We start from the raw sequence: 20,899 nt of genomic DNA, 5'->3' as shown, positions 1-20,899 counted from the left end.
ACATGCTTTAAAAATAATTCAAACTTGTATGCAAATAAGTGTTTCCTAATAATAAAATCATTAGTTTATTTAAAATTAGTTACGTCATGTATTGTTGGAGGGGCCCTGTTTGGAAGTTGTTAGTGAATATAAGAAGCAGAAATTTAATAACGTAATTTTTCATACAACATATATCATGAATATTCAGATGTGTATCTAGATCTAATGGGAATTTGTAGAGTCATAGCGTAATCTAACATGGAAACAGGCACTTTGATCCACTCATCTGTGCCGACCAAGGTGCTTACTTAAACTAGCCCCATGTTTAGAGCCCTGTGCTCTAAACCTTACTTTATCCATGTGTTCATCCAAATACTGATGAATCTGTTGGAATTCTTTAAGGAAGTAAGAGGCAGGATAGCAAAGGAGAGTCAGTGGATGTTGTTTACCTGGATTTTCAGAAGGCCTTTGACAAGGTGTCGTACATGGGGCTGCTAAACAAAATAAGAGCATATGAAATTACAGGTAAGATACCAGCATGGATAGAAGATTGTTTGACTGGCAGGAGGCAAAGAGTGGCCTTTACTGATTGGCTGCCAGTAACTAGTGGAGATTATTGTCAGTACCTCTTCACATTATATGTCAGCGATTTGGATGGGTGGCACTGATGATTTTATGGCTAAGTTTGCGGACGATACAAGGTAGGTGACGAGGCAGGTAGTGTTGAGGAAACAGGAAGTCTACAAAAGGATTTTGACAGATTATGAGAATGGGCAAAGAAGTGGCAGATGGAATACAGTGTATGGAAGTATATGATCATACACTTTAGTAGAAGGAATAAAGGCGTGGACTATTTCCTGAATGAGGAACAAATTCAGAAATCAGTGGTGCAAAGGGAAAGAGAAGATCATTGGCTATCCACTACTAACATTAAAAGACCTGTTCATCATCAGAGCGAGGAAAAGAGCTGAAAAAAATTACTGTTGACTCCACCCACCCTAGCAGTCACCTATTCACCAAATTGCCATCATAGAGACACTACAAGTCCATCACCACCAGGACTACCTGTCATCTCCGGAGCTTCTTTTCTGCAGTTATCCAGCTTCGCAACAAAACTCACTCTGTTGTGATACCCTAACTGTCCCTGCATAACATTCACTAAATGCTCTTTCCTGCTTTTCTTGTTCTGTTGATAATTATTGATTCTGTTCAAATGTTCACAATTATTTTAGTTTTATTGTTGATGTTTGCGCATGTGACTGTTCTGCTAATTGTTTATTGCTCACGGTTTCCACTGCTTTCTTGTAAATTGTTGATTCTGCTTATATTGTTTTGTTGTTTGTGCACAATCAATACTGGTGTGTTCGCATACTAGCAATAAAATGATTCTGATTATGAAATAATTAAGCCATAAATATTGAGAACCTTTCTTGAAAATGAGTCCATAGTTTGTAGAATCAGCTCACTGTTGGGGTGAGTGAAGTTATCCACTCTAGTTCAAGAGTTTGATGGTTGAGGAGTAATAGGTGTCCCTGAACTTGGTGGTGTAGGACTTGAGGCTCCTGTACCTCCTTCCTGATGGAAGCAGTGAGAAGGAAGCATGGTCTGGATGGTGGGGGTCGTTGATGATGCACGCTGCTTTCCTGTGACAGCACTCGTTGTAAATATGCTCAATGGTGGACTGGTCTTCACATGTGATGGATTGGGCTTTATCCACTACTTTTTGTAGTTTTTCCTATTCAAGGGCATTGATGTTCCCATACCAGTTCATGATACAACTAGTCAGGATACTTGCCACCATACATCTATAGAATTTTATCAATGAATCAGATAACGTGCCAAATTTGCACAAGTTTCTAAGAAAGTAGAGGTGCTACCCTGCCATCTTTGTAATGGCAGTTACATGCTGGACCCAGCACAGAACCTCTGAAACTATAACAGCAAGGAACTTAAAGTTGCTGGCTCTCTCTGCTTCTGATCCCCCGATGAGGACTAGCTTACAGATCTCTGGTTTCCTCTCCTGCTGTCAACAATCAGCTGTTTGGATTTGCTGACAGGAAGTAAAGAGTTGTAATGTGGCACCACAACTTTTTGTTTGTTACTCTGGATTGCCAGCATCTGCAGAAACCTTAGTGTTTATGATGAGAAATAGAATCAGAATCAGGTTTATCATCACTGACTGATATATCGTGAATTACAGCAGAACCTTGTTGTAACATGCATGTGTTCTAGCAGTGATCAGCAGACAGAATCCTGAGCAGAGTCCCAGTAGCTTTCTCCGAATAGTGGCAATGCCAGTGGTTATATTTCTGATATGTCAGATCATTGACTCAGTATCATTCAGGATAAAGTGCAGGATGTTCTGGTTTCACTTTATCCAATTGTGGTTTTGGAGCATACAATGATGGTCTTAAAGCAACAGTGCAGTTCACAGGGAAATATTTTGATTAAACAGGTTCAAAAATCTTGAACATGAGCTAGTTGCTGGCAATTTGGCATTTACTAACAATGGACAATCCAGTTTGAATTTGTACAAGTGACGATAGTCAAACTCAAGGTATCACAGACCATCATTATACATCCCTAGATATCTACTCTGTGCTCTGCAGTTTTGTGGAAGGTCATCGAGCATTTGCTTTTTAAGTAAGATTTCACGAGTTACTGTAATTTCAATCATTTGGTTTTGAAGGTAGATAATAGTGCTCTCTGTTTTTAGATACCGGCTCTGATTATGTTGATTGTCACAGATGTTCCAGTTGATGTCGCACCTATGTTGCATTCTACTTGAGATAAGAAGATAGCTGTGTCACCCTGAGCAGTCATGGAGACCCGACAACAGCAGTTGGCTTTGACGTGATTTCAGGCCATTTGTTTGGCATTTTGTTGTTACGCTGCAGTTCCGTATTTATGTTAATGACACCATTACAACTGAGAAATTTTCTATCCTCCCTCCAAACACGAGCTGACCTTGTTAATTGGAGCGATTAAATGTTAGTATGCTACTGCTAAGATGCTTCAGCACAGCCTTGGTACTGTGTTTATTATCTGGAATCAGGAGCAAGGAGTGGGTGAGCATCCATCGCAAAATTCTGAAGTGCAAAATATCACTTTCTCCAAAGCAACTGGCCAAAGTGATTTATTTATGTGCTTATTTCTGGCTTAATTTCTTGTTTGTGATTTAGATTGCAACACCTTGTCTTTGAGCAAGAAAGTTGTGAATTCATGCTGCAGCCAGGTACTTGAATACAAAAATTCAGGGTAACTCCTAAATGCAAAACCAAGAGACTGCTGTACCCCTGAGGTGTTGTCAATCAGATGGCGAGGTCTTTCCCTCATGCATTTTGTACATCTCATTTATTACAGTAGATTCTGATTAATTGGACCATCAGTTAATCTGGGTAGCTCTTAAAAGAACAAAAATTAATGAATTTAGGGTGCTATGCCAATTGGGACAGGGGACTAGTGCTAAACAGTTTCTAGCTAGTGTCAGTCAGGTGCCCTTGTGTGAACGTTAGACACTACACCTTACTTAGATTAAACAGTTTATAAATACTGTCAGTTTCATCTATTTGGGCTGACAGTTGCCGATTCAAAAAGTAGTGATCTTTGATCATTTTGTTTTTTTATTTTGACTTTAAAACATTTCAGAATTTCAATCCAAAGAACATGGCTGCGTACACTTGACAAATTCCTCCATTGATAACGATTAGGGACTAATACACAGTTTTACAGTACTGTACTAATATTGGTAGTGTTCTAATTTGTTCTGTATTTCATTTAAATGCATCATTTGTTACTCAATTAAATGGTAGTTTGTCTTATTTATACCTTTTGAACTATTTCTATGAAACTTCAGCTAATTGGGGCAGCTGCTTATTTGTGCCTAAATATACTGGTCCTGGTGTGTCCCAATTAACCAGAATTTACAGTATTTGGAAAATCAGCTAAGTAATCCCAATATTTATTTCTCAGAATATCCCTGAAACTGATCATGTTGTGATTAATGCAGCTTGCCATGCATAAAGTAGTTCCTTTAGTTCCAATGTTGCAACAGTGAATACACATCATTGGCTAGAAAGTTCTCTGGGATGTCCTAACATCATGAAAGGGGCTGCATTAATGCAGTTTTTTTCTTCTCTTTCTTTTATTATTCTTGAACCTGAGGTTTGAGTCTTCCAAGTCCACTTACATTATAATTTCATCAACTCCACAACTTGAAGCCTTGCCCATGTGTGAATTTGTGGGAGTGTTGGAAGGAGTAAAGTCTCCATCAGACATTAATATTAATCATTAATATTAACATTAATCATTGGCCCTGCTCTTGTAATGTCAAAGGTCTCTAGTAACCCCATCTTTTAGCTCTCATCTAATGTAGGATTAGCAATGGTGTAATCCCCAAATAATGAAGTGACCCGAGATGGGGAGGGCTTTTGTTGGTGTTCAGGTTGATGTTGAGAAATGAATTTATTAAAATGTCCATGATGGTTCCTGTTAAGCTTTTTTTCCCAAGGGAGGTGAATGAGGTAGTTTTTCCCCAGGATCTGACTTATGTGCACTTAATCATATCTTGGTTAGTTTTTTTAAAAAATGATAACTAAAATACTCCCAACTATGTCACAAGAATTCACAAATGATTGTAAAAAACATTGTTCATACTTACAGCCCTTTGATAGTAACGTTCTCCATTTTTGAGAAAGTTAATCTGTTAGTCAGTATAGCATCCCTTTTTTTCCGCAAAGGACTGACTTGGCAACGTCACAAATGAAAAGTAAAAATGTTGCAATTGCTCAACCATTTGACAAGTACCATTATCTCCAGAGCAGTGCTTTGAAGCACGAAAGGTCTGTGAGGCAGGAGATAAGGTTGAAGTAGGTGGCAAAATGGTCCACTTACCTTTGTCTAACAAAGTTCAGCATTTTGCTTCTCTGGGAGGCCAAAATGTCGTCAAGGCTGGTTAAAAGCCAGGAATTCATATATACTTACCACCTGTAATCTTGATTTGACAATGTGTGAAAGTGAGCTACTGTCATTTATTTGGCAATATAGTGCAGATCGGCTTCAGTCCACTGCAGACACTGCCCATTTCTACTTTGGCTGGTTAAGGGTGCACGTGCGCGCACGCATGCACACACACACACACACACACACACACACACACACACACACACACACACACACACACACACACACACACACACACACACACACACACACACACGGTGAAGCTGCTACATTCTTCAGTGAAGGATTAACTACTGGAAATTAACCTTCAAAGTGTAAACTTCATGTTGCTTTGTATGTAATTATATTTACACTGAGTTGATAGCAAGCAAACCTGGTGTTTTGTTGTACAGCAATGGTTGAGGGAGGGAGAGAGTACTCAGGCTAACACAAAAGTAACAAAATAATTTCCAGTTTTCCTTTAATCCCTTGGTGAGTTTACCCTGCAAAATTGTTATGCAGAACTTGCTAGAGAGCTGTAAGACTAAATTTGAACATTAACAGCTTTTATTATTAAGTTGAAATAATATGAACAGTTGTACAATTGTATTATATCACATCATTCGTTCAGTGTAGGAATGCTGAGTATTTCAAATTGTAAGTGCGGCATGGGCAACATACTGGGGATAAAGAATATATTAAAATAATTCCCAATACAGCAAATCAGTGGTGCCTCAATGTGTTGGTTCCCAGTGGACTTAAAACTGGAACAGTATTGTTCTACTTATTAGACATTCCACTGCAAGGAGGCTAGCGCTGCCAAGGGATTGTGGAAGGGATTAGTGATTAAGTCGTAACTTGCTAACCATCAGTGCTGGTTACTGCTTTGACAAGGAAGCTTCTCTAATCTGTGAAAGGACCATTGGATTTCATTTATGAATTGATTACAAATCTCCAATCATGATACTGTAATAGTATGCAATAGCAGTATTTAATTTATCACCTTTGGAGCACATACAGCAATCATTTACTTTGTGCCAAACATTTTTGCTCAGCAAGGTGGTAAATTTAGGGTGCCTGTTCAATTTCTGTATGCTAGTTTAAGTCTACAGGAGACAGGTGCTGACTGAAAATTCTTTTATAATGTCCCAAAAAGCACCGTAGTGCAATATGGGCATTTTTCCATTCACCTTATTGAGTACTTGTGTTTTACCTATCATTACCAATATAGAAGGGGAAAAATCCTGTGTAGAGTTTATCATGTTGCGAGCACCTCCCTATGAATACACAGGATTGTAATGTCCATCTACTTTAACAGTTTTTTCCCACAGCAAGATCTTATCTGCATCAATTGAATGAATAACCCAAGTATACAGAAAACCAAGTAAAGTTGTGTCGATTTTAAATTATTTGCATTGTGTTTACTTATTTGTGTAGTCAGAGACTTAGTTTAGCAACATATTTGAAAGCTTCCTTCAATACTACATTAAAGTGTCTATTTAGGTTATCCATTCAAACTTATAGTCAAGTTAAATCACAACTCTTTGACAGCGTTACTCAAGAAGGCAGAACTGAAATTCAGTGTAAATAAGCATGCTCAGAGCAAACCACTGTCCAAACTTATTCTTGATGAATGCTCTCAGCCCAAGGCATCGACTGTTTATTCCCTTCCATAGATGCTGCCTGACTTGATGAGTTCCTCTGGAATTTTGTGTGTGTTGCTCAGGATTTTCAGCATCTGCAGAATATCTTGCATTCATAACTTAATTTTAGAATTTGATCACCAATATTGCAAACCGAGTACCTGTAGGCATTAGCTTTTGCCTTTCTACTTCCAAAGAAAGTGGGCAATCATTGTTAATTTTGCATTCAGTCAGATACTCAAGAATTGATAGGGCTGCATTAATGCTGTTTATAATGAAACACACATACTGAGTTTTTCAACATAAAAGCCCTCCAGTCCTGCCATAAATTGAAACTTCTGTTCCTTGTTTACAGCTCTCTTTATGATCATTACACTCCTCATTTATCTAATACACAATGCCTTCCAAAATCAACTCACTATTCCAAACCTGGCATCTTATGTTTCCCTAATTTAACTATCACTTTTGATAGCCATATCTTCAAATCCTCAGGCCTTAAGTCCCAGCAGTCCTTCCATAACTTCTCCTCCTCTCTTTCTGTCCTTTAAAATTTTCCTTGAAGATTTAATGTTAATAGCATTTGGTTGTATTCTTAATGCAAATGTTTTACATTAAAATATTTTGTGAAATGATTTGACATTTTACTAAAATATAAATACAAGTTGTTACTGGTAATAAATTCTAAAGGACTAAACATGGGATCTTGGATTTGTTTTTCCATTTAGAGAGCGAGGCCAAGGAGGCCTGTGATTGGTTACGGGCAGCAGGTTTCCCACAATATGCACAGCTGTATGAAGGTGAGGCAAAGTTATTGAAGCTAACATACACTGTTGGATTAAACTACTATAGGAAAGAATTCCTTTTGAGTCATGTGGTAACTTCTAAATTTATGCCTTAAAGACACAAAGTATCTCATGTTACAATAAACATAGATCTTTCATTATAATTCATTCCATATCAAAACTATTCCTCCATGTTGATAGCAATTACTTTGTTCCCTGGGGAGAGCTTTAAAGTTCAGAGTACGTTTTTTAAACAGTGCCTTGAATGTTATTTAATACCAGATGTTCAAAGTCGTAAAGATAGATTTTTAATCATGACTTCAATAAAGCCTTGTGCTTGTAAAGTATATTTTTGAATAACCAAAGGAAAGGTGGACTTAAGCAAAGATTAGGTGGGACACTTATGATAATCTTTTATTACAGAATTTAATTCTTGAAGAAAGATACATTGGAAAATATTTATGCATTTTATTAAGCAATATATTTTTTGTATTGCTGTCTTTACTGACACAGAAGAAGCAATTTAATTCCATTTTTTCACATAACACACTAGATAGTTCTATTCCCTCACTACATGCAAAGGAGGCCTGGTAGGAGGGTTAACATATACAATAAACACAACAAATCCTGACAGTAAGTAGTTCAGGCAGCATCTGTGCTTCTTAGGACGGGTCATAAACCTGAAACATTGACTCTGCCTGATCCACCTACTGCTTCCATATTTTCTGCTTTTGTTTCAGTTTTCCAGCATCTGCAGATTTTGATACTTACAGCAGGGAGCCTTCACCATACAACTAAGCTTTCCTATTTCCCTAGCTGGCAGTGTGGCTATATGCAGTCTTCCTCTCCTTTACACATTACTTGAATGCACCCACCAGCATGAACTCCTGGATCTTGGAATGTGCTTATTGGTGACATAGAGTCACAAGAGTGTCCTCTGCTAAATGACCAGCTACACCACAGGGCCTCACCTACCACCCCACTAACCTCCACATCTAGCACATAACTCTCTGTAACTTCTGCCATCTCCAATGGGATTCCACCACCAAGCACATCTTCCCCTTCCCACACTTTCCGCTTTCCACAGGGGTCAGTCCCGGCTTGACTCCCTTACCCATTTTTCCCTCCTCATTGGTAATTATCCTTGCAAGCAGAACAAGCGCCATACCTGCCCTACACTTCCTCCCTCACTACCATTCAGGGCTCCAAACAGTCCTTCCAGCTGAGGCAACACTTCACCCGTGAGTCTGTTGGGACCATCTGCTGCTTCCAGTGCTCCCAGTGTGGCCTAGTGTATATCGCTGAGACCCAGCGTAGATTGGGAAACCACTTTGCTGAGCACCTCTGCTCCATCTGTCAGAAAAAGTGGGATTTCCAGGTGGCCGTCCATTTCAATTCTACTTCCCATTCCCATTTCGACATGTCTGTCCATAGCCTCCTCTCAGGAGGCCACACATGGCCTCCTTTCCTCTGAGGCCACACTCAGGTTGGAGGAGCAACACCTTATATTCCATCTGGGTAGCCTCCAACTGAAAGGCATGAACATCAATTTGTCAAATTTCTGGTAATTGTCCAGCATCTCCCTTCTGGTGCTCTTCTCCCCTTTTTTCCATGGTCTTCAACCCTCTCCTAACAGATCCATCCCCCTTTCTCCAACCCTGTATCTCTTTCATCAATCAACTTACCAGCTGTTTACTTCAACCCTCCCCTCTCCCAGTTTCACCCATCACCTTGTATGTCTTCCTCCCCTCCCCCACCTTCTTACTCTGACGTCTCATCTTATTTTTTCCCCAGTCCTGATGAAGGTTCTCAGTCTGAAATGTCGACGATTTACTCTTTTCCATAGGTGCCACCTAGTCTGCTGAGTTCCTACAGCATTTTGTGTGTGTTGTTTGGATTTCCAGCATCTGCAGATTTTCTCTTCTTTGAATGACAGTGCCTCTTCCACCACTAGATACAGGAAGCTCCCTGGCAAATCTTTCCACACGAGCCAACGGACAAAAACCATTCCACAGCTTTAACCTGAGGTTATCACAACAGAAAGCATGATGACTTTCTTCATCCCCGCTGCACTTTCAAGCACATCTTCCTATAGATCGGAGGCCACAACTGTCATGCAAGGGTGATGAAAGGAGGTCTTTCCTTACCATCTGTTGCATGATTCCAGCAGAAGAACGCTTTGTCAAATGGTGTCAATGATTTGGTCAGGAAATTGTCCAACTTGGTCTACTCTCTGCTGTCTTAGAACTCCAAGCACATATTTGAGTGTCTATTTCCCTCTGGCTTGGCCAATGAAGGGATTTTTCTTCCAGAACTTCACAACTGGAAAAAGTAAGGATGGGCAGTGTGACTTCCCAGGAATCTTGTTAGTTAGGATGCAACTTAGATGTATAGCTTCCCAACTTGTGATTAGACACTTGGCTTTAGAAAAAATAAAGTTAATTACGTGTTTTGGTGAGGATGAGAAGAAATTTTTCATACATGTTTTCAATTGGGGAATTAAGAAATTATTGATTGATTATGGGAAGGAAGCCTATTTGTTTACAGGTTGTACAAAGAATGCCACTGCTGATGGCTAGAGAAACAAGACAACTACAGAATCACAGGCACCGGGAAATTCCTGTGGTTATCGTTACTCAGGGAATGCTTCCAGGGAAGCTTTCTTCATGCACATATGAAGCAAACATCTGAATGATTCTGAATGATAATGCACTCATTATGTAAAAAAAAGTTAGGTTAGTTTTGGTGGTTTAAAATATTCCACTTTGCAGAAATCCTTATTTTTGTTAATCTTGCACGTTCTTTGTTGCTGGAGTTCAGTCTTTCTATCGAAGTACTGAACTTTGAAGCAATCTCACATGACAAAAAAAAGGTCCCATAATAAGAATAAGCAAGAAAATGCCACTGCGATTTGCTGTGCATTTAACAAGCACTGTGTTCTCACGCTACACTGGGATAATAGCATGCAACATTGGAGTGCTGGTTTGATCAACAGTATATGATAGAATTTCATTCAGGTTACTGCAAAACAAGCAAACTAATGTTGAATTCAAAACTCACACAGATAATCTGTGAAACTGAATCCAATATATCTGGTAACTGGTCTGGCGCTACAGTGAAATTGTCATGAAACAGAAGGGCCAGAAATGCTAAAGAATTGTAAGCTTAGATCTAAAGCATGTTTGCATCAATGATCACTTTAACAAAATTGCTTCCTTTAACTCTGCATCTTGCCTTACCTCTCAGTTAATTCCTTACCTTTAAGTCGTTTTTAATTGAATCTTCACCTAAATGCCTCATTGGTAGGGCGCACTGTAGCATAGCAGTTAGCGTAACAATAATGCAGCACCAGCAATCATTGTTCAGGGTTCAATTCCCATCACTGCCTGCAAAGAGTTTGTACATTCTCCCCATGACAACATGGTTTTCCTCCGGGTGGTCTGGTTTCCTCCCACATTTCAAAGACATAAAGGTATGGTTTGTGTATTGTGGACATGATTTGTTGGTGCAGCAGTGTGGCAATACTTGTGGGTTGCCCAGACCAATCCTCGCTTTGATTTGACACAAGCAACCATTTCTCTGTATGTTTCGCTGTACATGACAAGCTAATCTGATCTCAATCATTGAAATGAAGATATTCTGTTCAAATTTAATAGGAAGGTAGTGTGAAGTTGTTTTTCCATTTTGTAGAATTCAGAAGAACAGGCAGTTTTGCTTCATTAAGGAAACCTGGGTTTGAACTATTCTTTAATGCAAGCATCTGTCTTGACTGCACCACAGATTTGCTGTTTCCTATTGATATTTCTTCAGTGAAGAGGGACCACGATTTCCTGGACCGGGATGCAATTGAATCTCTTTGCAGGTAGGCATCCATTCCATCCATTCCATCCATCCCACCAGTCTGCTATGCAACAGGCTGCTTCCTGATATATGAAATCTAACATTTAATCTCTACCACTGCACCTCTCCCTCCCTCCCTCCCCCACCTCTCAAAGACTCCGTTCTGTTTTATATCAGTTAATGTTGATACTTACCCTATTCTCTTCATCTCTAGCCAGAAATGAAAGGATTGTTGATCTCTGGTGATTGTATGGAACTATTAACTCAGAGCAGTAACAGCAGATGTCACTAGAGCCATTGTATAGTAAGAAACACAAGATATGGCTAAAGGCCTATCAGTTTATTAACCTTTCCCAAGTTATAGGGGTAAAATGGTGCCTCTCCGGGATTCTGTGGTGAAACCAATATAACTAATGTCTGTGACAGGAGATTTTATCAAAAATGTGGCTACTATTTACACTCATACTCTCTTGTCCCCAATATCAGACATTGGTGAGATCCTTTTGTTTTAATGTCAAAATGCAACAGAAAACGTTGAGCTTTTCTCTTGATTTAATTGTTCTGTCAAAAGATTAGCCAGACAGATCACAAAGATGAAGCACTTGGATACATTGTAACATTTTATAAGAAAATGATGCCATTGATAAAGGAATAGTTCTGTGTGTGTTGTCTGCCTGACTCTGAGGAGAATTTGCCACATTGGAACAGTGCCGTCTGTTTGTTTACCTTTCAAGCTGCTGCCTCCATCACTACAGCTACTTACTTGGCTTATCTGTTGCAGCTGTCAGGAGGCTTGTACAGACGTCAGTGCCCGACAAAATGATTATCAAAGGCATTCTTTTTCGGCAGATTGTTCATATTTTTATTTCCCACATCAAAGCAAGCAGGCCTCCAAAGGAGTGTGATTGCTCAGAACAAGGAGACGTTTAGCACAAGTCAGCAAAAAGGAATTACTTCTAGTTTTCACTGCATAAAAAATGAACATAAAATGCTTAAATTTTCACAGTGGCAAGGAGCATTTGATACTCTGCTCCTCACCTGAAATAGGAACTCATCTAAAAAAAGAGTAATGTGGCTACAAATCATATATGGAAGTCGACAGGATGCAATTGGAGCCATTTGAAAGTAAGATAATCTACAACAGGCCTGTACATCTGGATGCAGTTAGTTTCTAATTCATTCACTTTGAAAACTTGAAAGGGCTTGGGGATGTGGTACAATGGAAAGGGAGCCTTGTGCAAGAACAGTACAAAGGTATGGATTTACACGAGTGGATCAGTTAACAGGTACAGTGTTCACACAAAGCCAGACTAAAGGCTAACAACCATAGTGTAAAAATACCATCAAAAGTTAAAGGGATAATGGACAAGCTAAGTTCAATCAGGAAGGAACTCTTGCATGTCATCCAGCTTGCTTAAAAAATATATGAATGTTATTTGGGGAGAACTGAGGGGGGATTAAGTTAGGAGTTCTGCAGTCTTGAATTGGCAGGAAGAAGTGCACTAGAGTTGAAAACCATGGTGTGAATCACAATCTCAATGCAGAAGAGAAGAAACCTGTATTATATTTCATCATTCTAAAGATGATAGTTTTGCTGAGTATTTTGGTGATATCATCAACTTTTTTTTTGGAGATAGATGATTTGTATTATAATGTACTTTAACAAACCATTGATTCTAAATGAAATTGAGATTTCATTTCTTTCAAAAATAAGTATGCACACATTCCACAGAGTTACCAAGGGCCTGTGTGAGGGCTGTGCAGCAATCTGGTTTGTGCATCTTCCTTACTGTTCTTTCCCTGCAGCTTTGTGATTATCCATTGGAGATAAAGGATACTAATTGGCGCCTTTCTCACACACATTTTGATGTAGATGGGCTAAACAAGAATCTGGTAGCGCATATTCATGGAGCAGGGAATGTCTGATGGGAGGCTGGGGGAAAATCTGTCACTTGGTTCGGCTTATCAACAATCCATCTACTTTTCCTTCTTTTTAGACGATTGAACACCCTTAACAAATGTGCTGTGATGAAACTTGAAATAAGCCCACAGAGAAAAAGGGTAAGTTTAATCTTGTACGAAGTGCTTTCTAAGAGGACGCTCGAGAAATGTTAGGCCCTACAAGAATCAACACATCCAAACTGCTGGAGGAACTCAGCAGGTCAGACAGCATCTATAGAAATGAATAGACAGTCAATGCTTTGGGCCGAGGCCCTTCATCGTGACTGGAAAGGAAGGGGTAAGAAAGCAAAATAAGGTGGGGGAGGAGAAAGATTACAAATTATAAATTGATAGGTGAAACCAGGTAGGTAGGGATGGGGAGATAAAACAAGAAGCTGGGAGGTGTTAGGTAGAAAAAGTAAAGGGCTGGAGAAGAAGGAATCTGATAGGAGAGGAGAGTCACTCATGGGAGAAAGGGAATGAGGAGGGACACCAAAGGGAGGTGGTAGGCAGGTGAGGAAAAGAGTTAAAAGAGCACCAAGAGTGGTCAATCGACAGTTTCTCTTTTAGCTCCTCACACTTTCTTTAAATTCAAAGGTGTAGCCATGGGCACCTACATACCCAGCTAGGCCCACCTTTTTTTTGGCTACACAGATCAGTCCACATTCCAAGCCTTCCCCGATAATGCTCCCCAAATCTTTCTGCACTACATTGACGACTGCATTGGTGTTGCTTCATGCACCTATGCTGAGCTCATTCACTTTGCCCTTAAATTCATGTGAACAAATGCCGAACACTTCTCCTCTACAGTGGCAGTGTAGCAGATTGGGGGGCAGTCATCAGTTTTATCGGTCTACATCATGGATCGGGGAACCTAAAGAAAGGGGGCTTATATTTAATGCATTGCAGAAGAATAATAACTTTAGATACATTTATAAGCTACGTGGTTAGAATAGTCTATAACTGGATCCAGGATGAAATTTTGGTGGATTAGATCATTAGGTGAATTGGGGAATGAACTGGATTTATTGTTTATGCTCCAGTGTTTGCTTTCCTTGTATCACCTAGTTGTTTCTCCAGAATTTTGTATACCAAAATGTATTGCCAAAAATGTTTTCTTAATTATTACATTTTCACAAATGACTGCCTTCTGCTCAACCTATTCCCAGTGAGTGCCCCTTTCTCTGTAATGGTTCACCTCTGTTTCTGGGACACTGGTCTACTGTACCATACATTCCAGTTGCATTACTCCTGCCTTCAATCTATTAATTCAATTGCAAGCTAATAATACTGGCATTCAGTGGGCCAAAGGAATGAGACTCTTTGTGACTTGTGCATGAGTAAGGGGTAGAGATTTCTTGCTCATTCTTTTTGCCTCAAAATGGAATGTATGTCAGTATGCTTGGACCATGCTTAGAAATTCTTACCTCTCTGTCTTCTCTTGTCAGATTATAGTATTTAGTCATCAACTAGCTACTGTGATTTTGAGATTGGGGGAGATAAAAGATCACATAGGTATTTGCTTCTGTAAATATAGTTTTGTAAAACAAGTGTACTACATGGAGTAATCTCAACTACCATCTAGCTTCGGAACATAGAGAATCTGAGATCAAAGCTCCAACTCAACTTAAGGTCCTCATTTCTTGTTACGCAATGTAAACATCAATAAAGGATAGTCTTAGAAAAAAGAATGTGCAGCTCTTGCAGTTCTGTTTACTGGACGTGACATTACTCAAATACTTTGTGCTATAAAAGCCTTCAGTATTCAATGAAAATTTTACAAAAGGAATAATCGCACGGTTGTGCTACTCACAGTGCTGTATTTAAAAGCTAGAGAAATTCCTAGAAGCATAAGGACATACTGTATTTGTCAAAAATATTCTATAAACTTAAGAACCATATTTTTTTAATATTCAGTACTACACAAATGATTTGTCAACTTTCAGATTAATAAATGCTATGATTCTTGCAAATAAATCTTCTTGAAAATAAATCCATTGTGAATTGGAGGCTTAATTTAGTAAATTCTTTGTGATAATAGAATATGAGTGCTTAATATAATAACAAATAGTATTAATATCAATTAACTTTATAAAATTACCAAGTTATTTATTCTAAGAAGAATATATAGAAACATATCAACACGTATTAATAGCTCTTTTAGTTTAAAATAATCATTTGGAAAGTAATTATATCTCATTTTCCAAAGGTAAAATGCCAGTTTACTCTTGAAGTGACTGTAACTCTTCGACATTTATTAGTGACTGACACAAAGTTTTTTCATACTGGGGTGCAGCCTTTTAGTCTATAACATAAGTGTTGTCTCAGTCTTTCATCAGTAAACTAATAATCATGAAAATTGAAAAGAAAACTGTCAAGATCGACTACTTTAACACTTAAGCAAAGTATAAATTCTTAATTATGTCACTATGCTAATAAGTCGCCATATAGTTTATATTGTCTGACTTCATAATCTTTGGTGCTTGATGTCTGAGAACGGTAATTAAGCAGAGAGTTAAATTACAGAGCAGATCTGAAACTCCCCAGGTTAGCTTTGCAATGTCATCTGTAAAAAGGCAACAGGGGAGGACCCCAGGGCACTAACTGTTGAGATTTAATGGCCCTGTGTCGCCATCTCATTAGTCACAGTTCGGAGAAACACAAGTCCTGAGTCAAGCGGAATAGACAAAATTGGATAAGGCTCCAATGTAAGTATGTCATTACCATTAGGGGAATTGTAATCCAAACTTCTTTTATAAGATACCCATTAGAAAGGTCTTGCCTGTTTCGTGAAACAGCACCCAATACATGTCCTCTAATTGGCATTCATTAGCGATGACAAATATCTTTTCACTATTTGTCAGAAGTATGGCTAACATCAGAAGTAAAAATGTTAAGTTTCCTATCAATAATATAGGCTTCAGCAAATAACCTCATTTACTCATCACAGATGCAAATATAACTTACAATACCAGCATAAAACAAGAATCCTGGGACTGCACAGTTGACCATTCAGGTGCAGAAATATAAGTGTGCAATTTTATGCAGATTCTTTTAATGAAAACCAGTTATTCACTGTCTTATCTCCACAGATATTTAGGAACAGGAGTTTTCTGAGACCTGCTGTAATTTCACTCTGAATTAAATGGGTCTTGTGAAGCAACATTAGCAAACAGGAAATTCCAAGTTTAGGTGTTCGGAAACAAGATGCAGTCATAAGAAATGTAGGGAAAGGATCTGTTTGATTTTTCAGCAAGTATTCATCACTCTGCACAAAGTCACTTCAATTATTAATGTGTCCTTAAGTCTGTGATTATAATTTGAAGTGTATCTTATTTGTGTACATAAGAAAACAGATCCTTTCACCCAGCTCATCCGAGATTGCCATCTAATATAGTCCCAAGTTCCTGTGTTTGACCCATATCCCTGGCGTCAGTGCTCAGAGTTCAATTCCGGCATCGTCTTAAAGGAGTTTATACTTCTCCCTGTGACTGTGTGTGTTTCCTCCCACAGTGCAAAGCCATACTAGTTAGGAGATTAATTGCTCATTGTAAATTGTCCTGTGATTATGTTAGGTTTAAAAAGGTGGATTGCTGAGCAGTGTGACACATTGGGCTGAAAGGACATGTTCTGTGCTGTACCTTGAAATAAACACGTAAACAGTTCCTATCCATGTACCTGTGCTGGTAGCTAATAGCTTATGCTTTCTTACAGAGTGAAGATTCAGATGAAGATGAGCCTTGTGCTATCAGTGGCAGATGGACTTTCCAGAGGGACAGCAAACGATGGTCACGGTTAGAAGAGTTTGATGTTTTCCCACCGGCAGAGGTGACAAATGTCATCTCTAGTGATGAAGTCTTGTTGAAGAATGCAGTGAGTCATGAAAGTGTACTGACTGATCTAAGTGAGCGGCAAGAAGTGGCATCGATTCACAGTGCCAGTAGCACGGGGAGCAGCGGCACAAACTTGCAGAAGGATGTGGAGGCCAAACGGACAAATTCTGAGATAAGCGTAATTTCCTCAGGGAACTCTACTACAAATGAAGACTCGTTCAGCAACCTCCCTTCACCAACAGATGTCTCCAGTTTTACCTTTAGTGCAAAAGCTGAAAGGAACACAAAATCCAAGGCTAAGAGCTTCTTGAAGAGAATGGAGAGCCTGCGCATTAAAAGTTCTCACAGCAAAAAGAAACTTTCTTCAAAAAATAGCCTGGTCATCAGTGGACCTGTGCTCCAAGAAGGTATTGATGAGGAAAAATTGAAACGCCTGAACTGCGTTGAGATATCTACACTCAATGGCAACAATGCCAATGCTTCTATGACACAAAATCAGAGTGTTTCTTATTCTACGCAAACCAGTAGCAGCAGCAGCCAATCAGAGACCAGTAGTGCAGTTAGCACACCCAGCCCCATCACCAGGACTCGCAGCCGTGGCTCCTGCAATAAGCGAAGTGGAATGTATTTAGAGGGCTTTGATCCTTTCAGTCAGTCAATGCTGAATGAGATCAGACAGCAAAATCTAAAGAATCAGAAGAGCATGGAAGAGGACATTATCTTCTACATTCCTGAGGATCACAAGCCAGGCACCTTTCCTAAAGCACTTTCAAATGGTAACTCCTACCACACTGACGGCTCTTCTGTAAACTGGCGACACGGGAGTTTTCAAGGACACAGACACAGAAGCTTGACCAGGGAGAGCAGCACTGACAGCTCAAAAGAGTCCAACTTTGGACGGAGGCGGAATTCATGTAGTTCACAAGGCAGCCGTCTCAGTATCTATGACAATGTACCAGGGTCCCACCTTTACTCCAGCACTGGAGAACTAGCAGATCTAGGGAACGAGGAGGACATTTTCCCAGAACTGGATGACATTCTACACCATGTCAATGGACTACAAAGGATAGTAAACCAGTGGTCAGAAAAACTCTCTGATGAGGGGGACTCAGACTCCGCAATGGATTCAATTTCTCCCTGCCCTTCTTCCCCCAAACAAATACACCTGGATATCGAAAATGGCCGGGCCTCACCTAATGCTATTGATAGCACTGGGAACTTCATTAATGATGCAGAGGAGCAGCCTGCGATCCAGGAGAGGAGGGATTCAGGTGTTGGCGCATCTCTCACAAGGTCAAACAGGTCAGTAAAGCTATTTGTACTTAACAGTGGGCAAGCAAGAGGATACATCATCCAATATAAACTCAGCTTTGGAGTCTCACTAGGCAAGTAACAATTTTCCCTTCCTACAGGGCAACAATTTCAGGAACCCCAAAACAGAGAGACCTAAACAATCTGTGAATCCCTAAATTTGCAAAGTACTGGACCTTCTTTTCAAAGCACAGAGATGTTTCATTAAGCTAAAAGATAAAAAAGTATTTCTGTTAATATTTATAGTGATAGTCTTTCACATCTGTGAAAACCACCTTCCTATTACTATATCTGTTTTCAGCGTTTTGTGAACAGCAAATCCCCAGCAGTTTTTCTCATACCTGCTTTGTACCTAGTTCTGCATGCTAAGTAGAATGCGTCAGCATACAGTTTTGTCTCTTTGTCTTGGTGCAGCAACAATAATTTGAAATGCCATAAATCTAAAATAAAACTAACTGCTAGAAGTCTTCTGCAGGTCAAGCTACATTTGTACGAAGAAAACCAGGGTGTCTTCAACCTTGAGCGTTTATTTTGTTTCTCTTCTCACTTGTAGTGGACCTGCTGAGTATTTCCAGCATTTTCTCTTTCTATTGATTTCTAAAAATTTGGGGGTCAGAGACATGGCAGTGTGCAGGTACGTAATGGGATTTTAGATGAGAAATGATCAGTGAGTGTAAAGAATGAAGAGCGTTAGTTCTATACAGCAGAAGGATTCTGGAGTACTGGTGGACAACTCATTGAAACCTTCAGCATAGCATCTTACCACAGCAAAACAAAGGAAGATCAGAGACCAGGAGTTTCATCATGGTAGAAGGTGAGGTTTTGGAAGTCCAAAATGGAGGTTTAAATTATCATTGCATATATAAGGGATTTATAATGATCATATGTTGGAAAGCAACTATCAAGAATTTTCAGGAATTGTGCATTTTCAAAATGTTAAACTATGGGACTGACCAGATGCACAACAATGGTACTTTTTTGTCAGTATCTATTCTCTCCTAGTGGACAGTGTATAGATCTCCAAAGCAGATTAAGGAAGTAGTTAATCCCAATCAAAATAAACAAGTTTTAAGGCATGGTCTAGAAATGTACTTTCAGATAAAGTGATAAAAGCAGTAATGGATAACGGTAAGACTATATTGAGAATAAGGCCAAATTCTATTTTGCAGCTTTGGTTCCAGAGCCCCAACACTTATCTCCTGCAGTAATCTGCTTTTTAGCAATGCCTGGAATATTTAGTAATTTTTTTGTTTCTGACGTAATACAGAAATATAACATTACTGCCTTTAAAATGTTACTTCCATAGTTTGGAAATCTTATTTATCCTTATGAATAATTATATTAGTAGGTCCTGCCTGCAAACGTACAAAATTCATCATACTTGATTTACTTACCTTTATCATTTAATTAAACAGGCGACAGAGACTACGATGGGGCAGTTTCCAGATATCTCACAGGCCGAGTTTAAATTCAGCCTCTTTGCAGATTAACAGCCAGTCAGTTGCACAAATGAACCTGCTCCAGAAATTCTCTCTGTTGAAGCTAACTGCGCTGATGGAGAAATACTCACCCTCGAACAAGCATGGATTTAATTGGTGAGTGTCGTTTAATAGAGATGAAATGAGAAATTGTAGATGGATTTCTTAAGTGGTCATCTGTTGCCATCTGACAGCTTCTGTTTATCAAAGTCTATCTGTCATCAGTACATCGAGCTTTGTGCCGCAAAAAGCACAGGGTGAGACTGGGCGTCAGTGATGAATGTCCACCAGAACTAGTTCTTGATTGTGTTATTTTAGTAAAAAAAATAAATTAAAGAATAAATACATCTCATTAATTACTGGTTGAATATGTCAAATATCTTAACATGGTAAACCAATTATCTCTACGATACTTTTTATCATTAGACTCTGTGATCAGGATCAGAGGAAGGCGCATTATTGTGCAATTATAATCCTGCTGGCATTGTATTTGCTAAAAAGTCAGATCATCGTACACTGTGTGAAGAAGTGAGTTTCTGCAAACCTCCTCCTATTTCCCCTCCTTATCTTCAGCAGGAATCTCAGAAACCTGGGAAAACCACAGAAATAACATTTGTGTTTTTCCCATCTTTCAGTGGCTCTTCTATTGAAGAGGAATAGACACTGACAAATAGACACTTGTGATCACACTTTTATCATCACCATCCTCTGCACAAGAAGCCAGAATGATAATGGGCAACTGTTGTTTTGCATCTTCCCTTGGATCACTGTGCGATTGATGGATTAGCAGGCTGATAAGCAGACTGAAGTCCACCAGCATCACTTCTTCCACTTGACTAGAATTTCATATTAAATCTGAGATTGGGGGTTATTAAAGGCTATGGTGATGAAGAGGAGGATATACCGTATTTAAAAGATACCAAACCTACCCTTTCTCACCATTGTGACCCCTCCCTTTAACAACGAGTGCTTCAGTAATCTTATTCCAGTTAATTGCTTACTCAGTTTTTCATGACCAACGAAAAATGATAACCTTGTTTCCCACTGCTTTTCCTGTGCTGGTGTAATTTTTTATGATGCTCAACAATACTCTCATTGACTAAACTTTTCTAAAAATTATTAATGACTTCAAGTCATCTTGCTTCTTCATC

At 39.1% G+C, this 20,899-nt stretch overlaps 1 protein-coding gene across 3 annotated transcripts in view; it reads left to right on the top strand.

Moving 5' to 3' along the window:
• The window catches only part of dlc1 (DLC1 Rho GTPase activating protein), a 447,394-nt gene that overhangs the window by 409,597 nt on the left and 16,898 nt on the right, over window positions 1-20,899 (top strand). For all 3 annotated transcript variants that reach the window (XM_059989261.1, XM_059989260.1, XM_059989262.1), the window contains 5 exons: window positions 7,289-7,360; window positions 11,126-11,207; window positions 13,183-13,246; window positions 16,841-18,261; window positions 19,686-19,865. In XM_059989261.1, coding sequence (XP_059845244.1) covers window positions 7,289-7,360; window positions 11,126-11,207; window positions 13,183-13,246; window positions 16,841-18,261; window positions 19,686-19,865 — 1,819 coding nt within the window. The remainder of the gene's footprint in view (window positions 1-7,288; window positions 7,361-11,125; window positions 11,208-13,182; window positions 13,247-16,840; window positions 18,262-19,685; window positions 19,866-20,899) is intronic.

This window comes from Hypanus sabinus, chromosome 14, assembly GCF_030144855.1.
Source record: "Hypanus sabinus isolate sHypSab1 chromosome 14, sHypSab1.hap1, whole genome shotgun sequence".
NCBI lineage: Eukaryota > Metazoa > Chordata > Chondrichthyes > Myliobatiformes > Dasyatidae > Hypanus > Hypanus sabinus.
The sequence above is the reverse complement of the archived record's forward strand: the minus strand, read 5'-3'. Positions and strand labels throughout refer to the sequence as shown.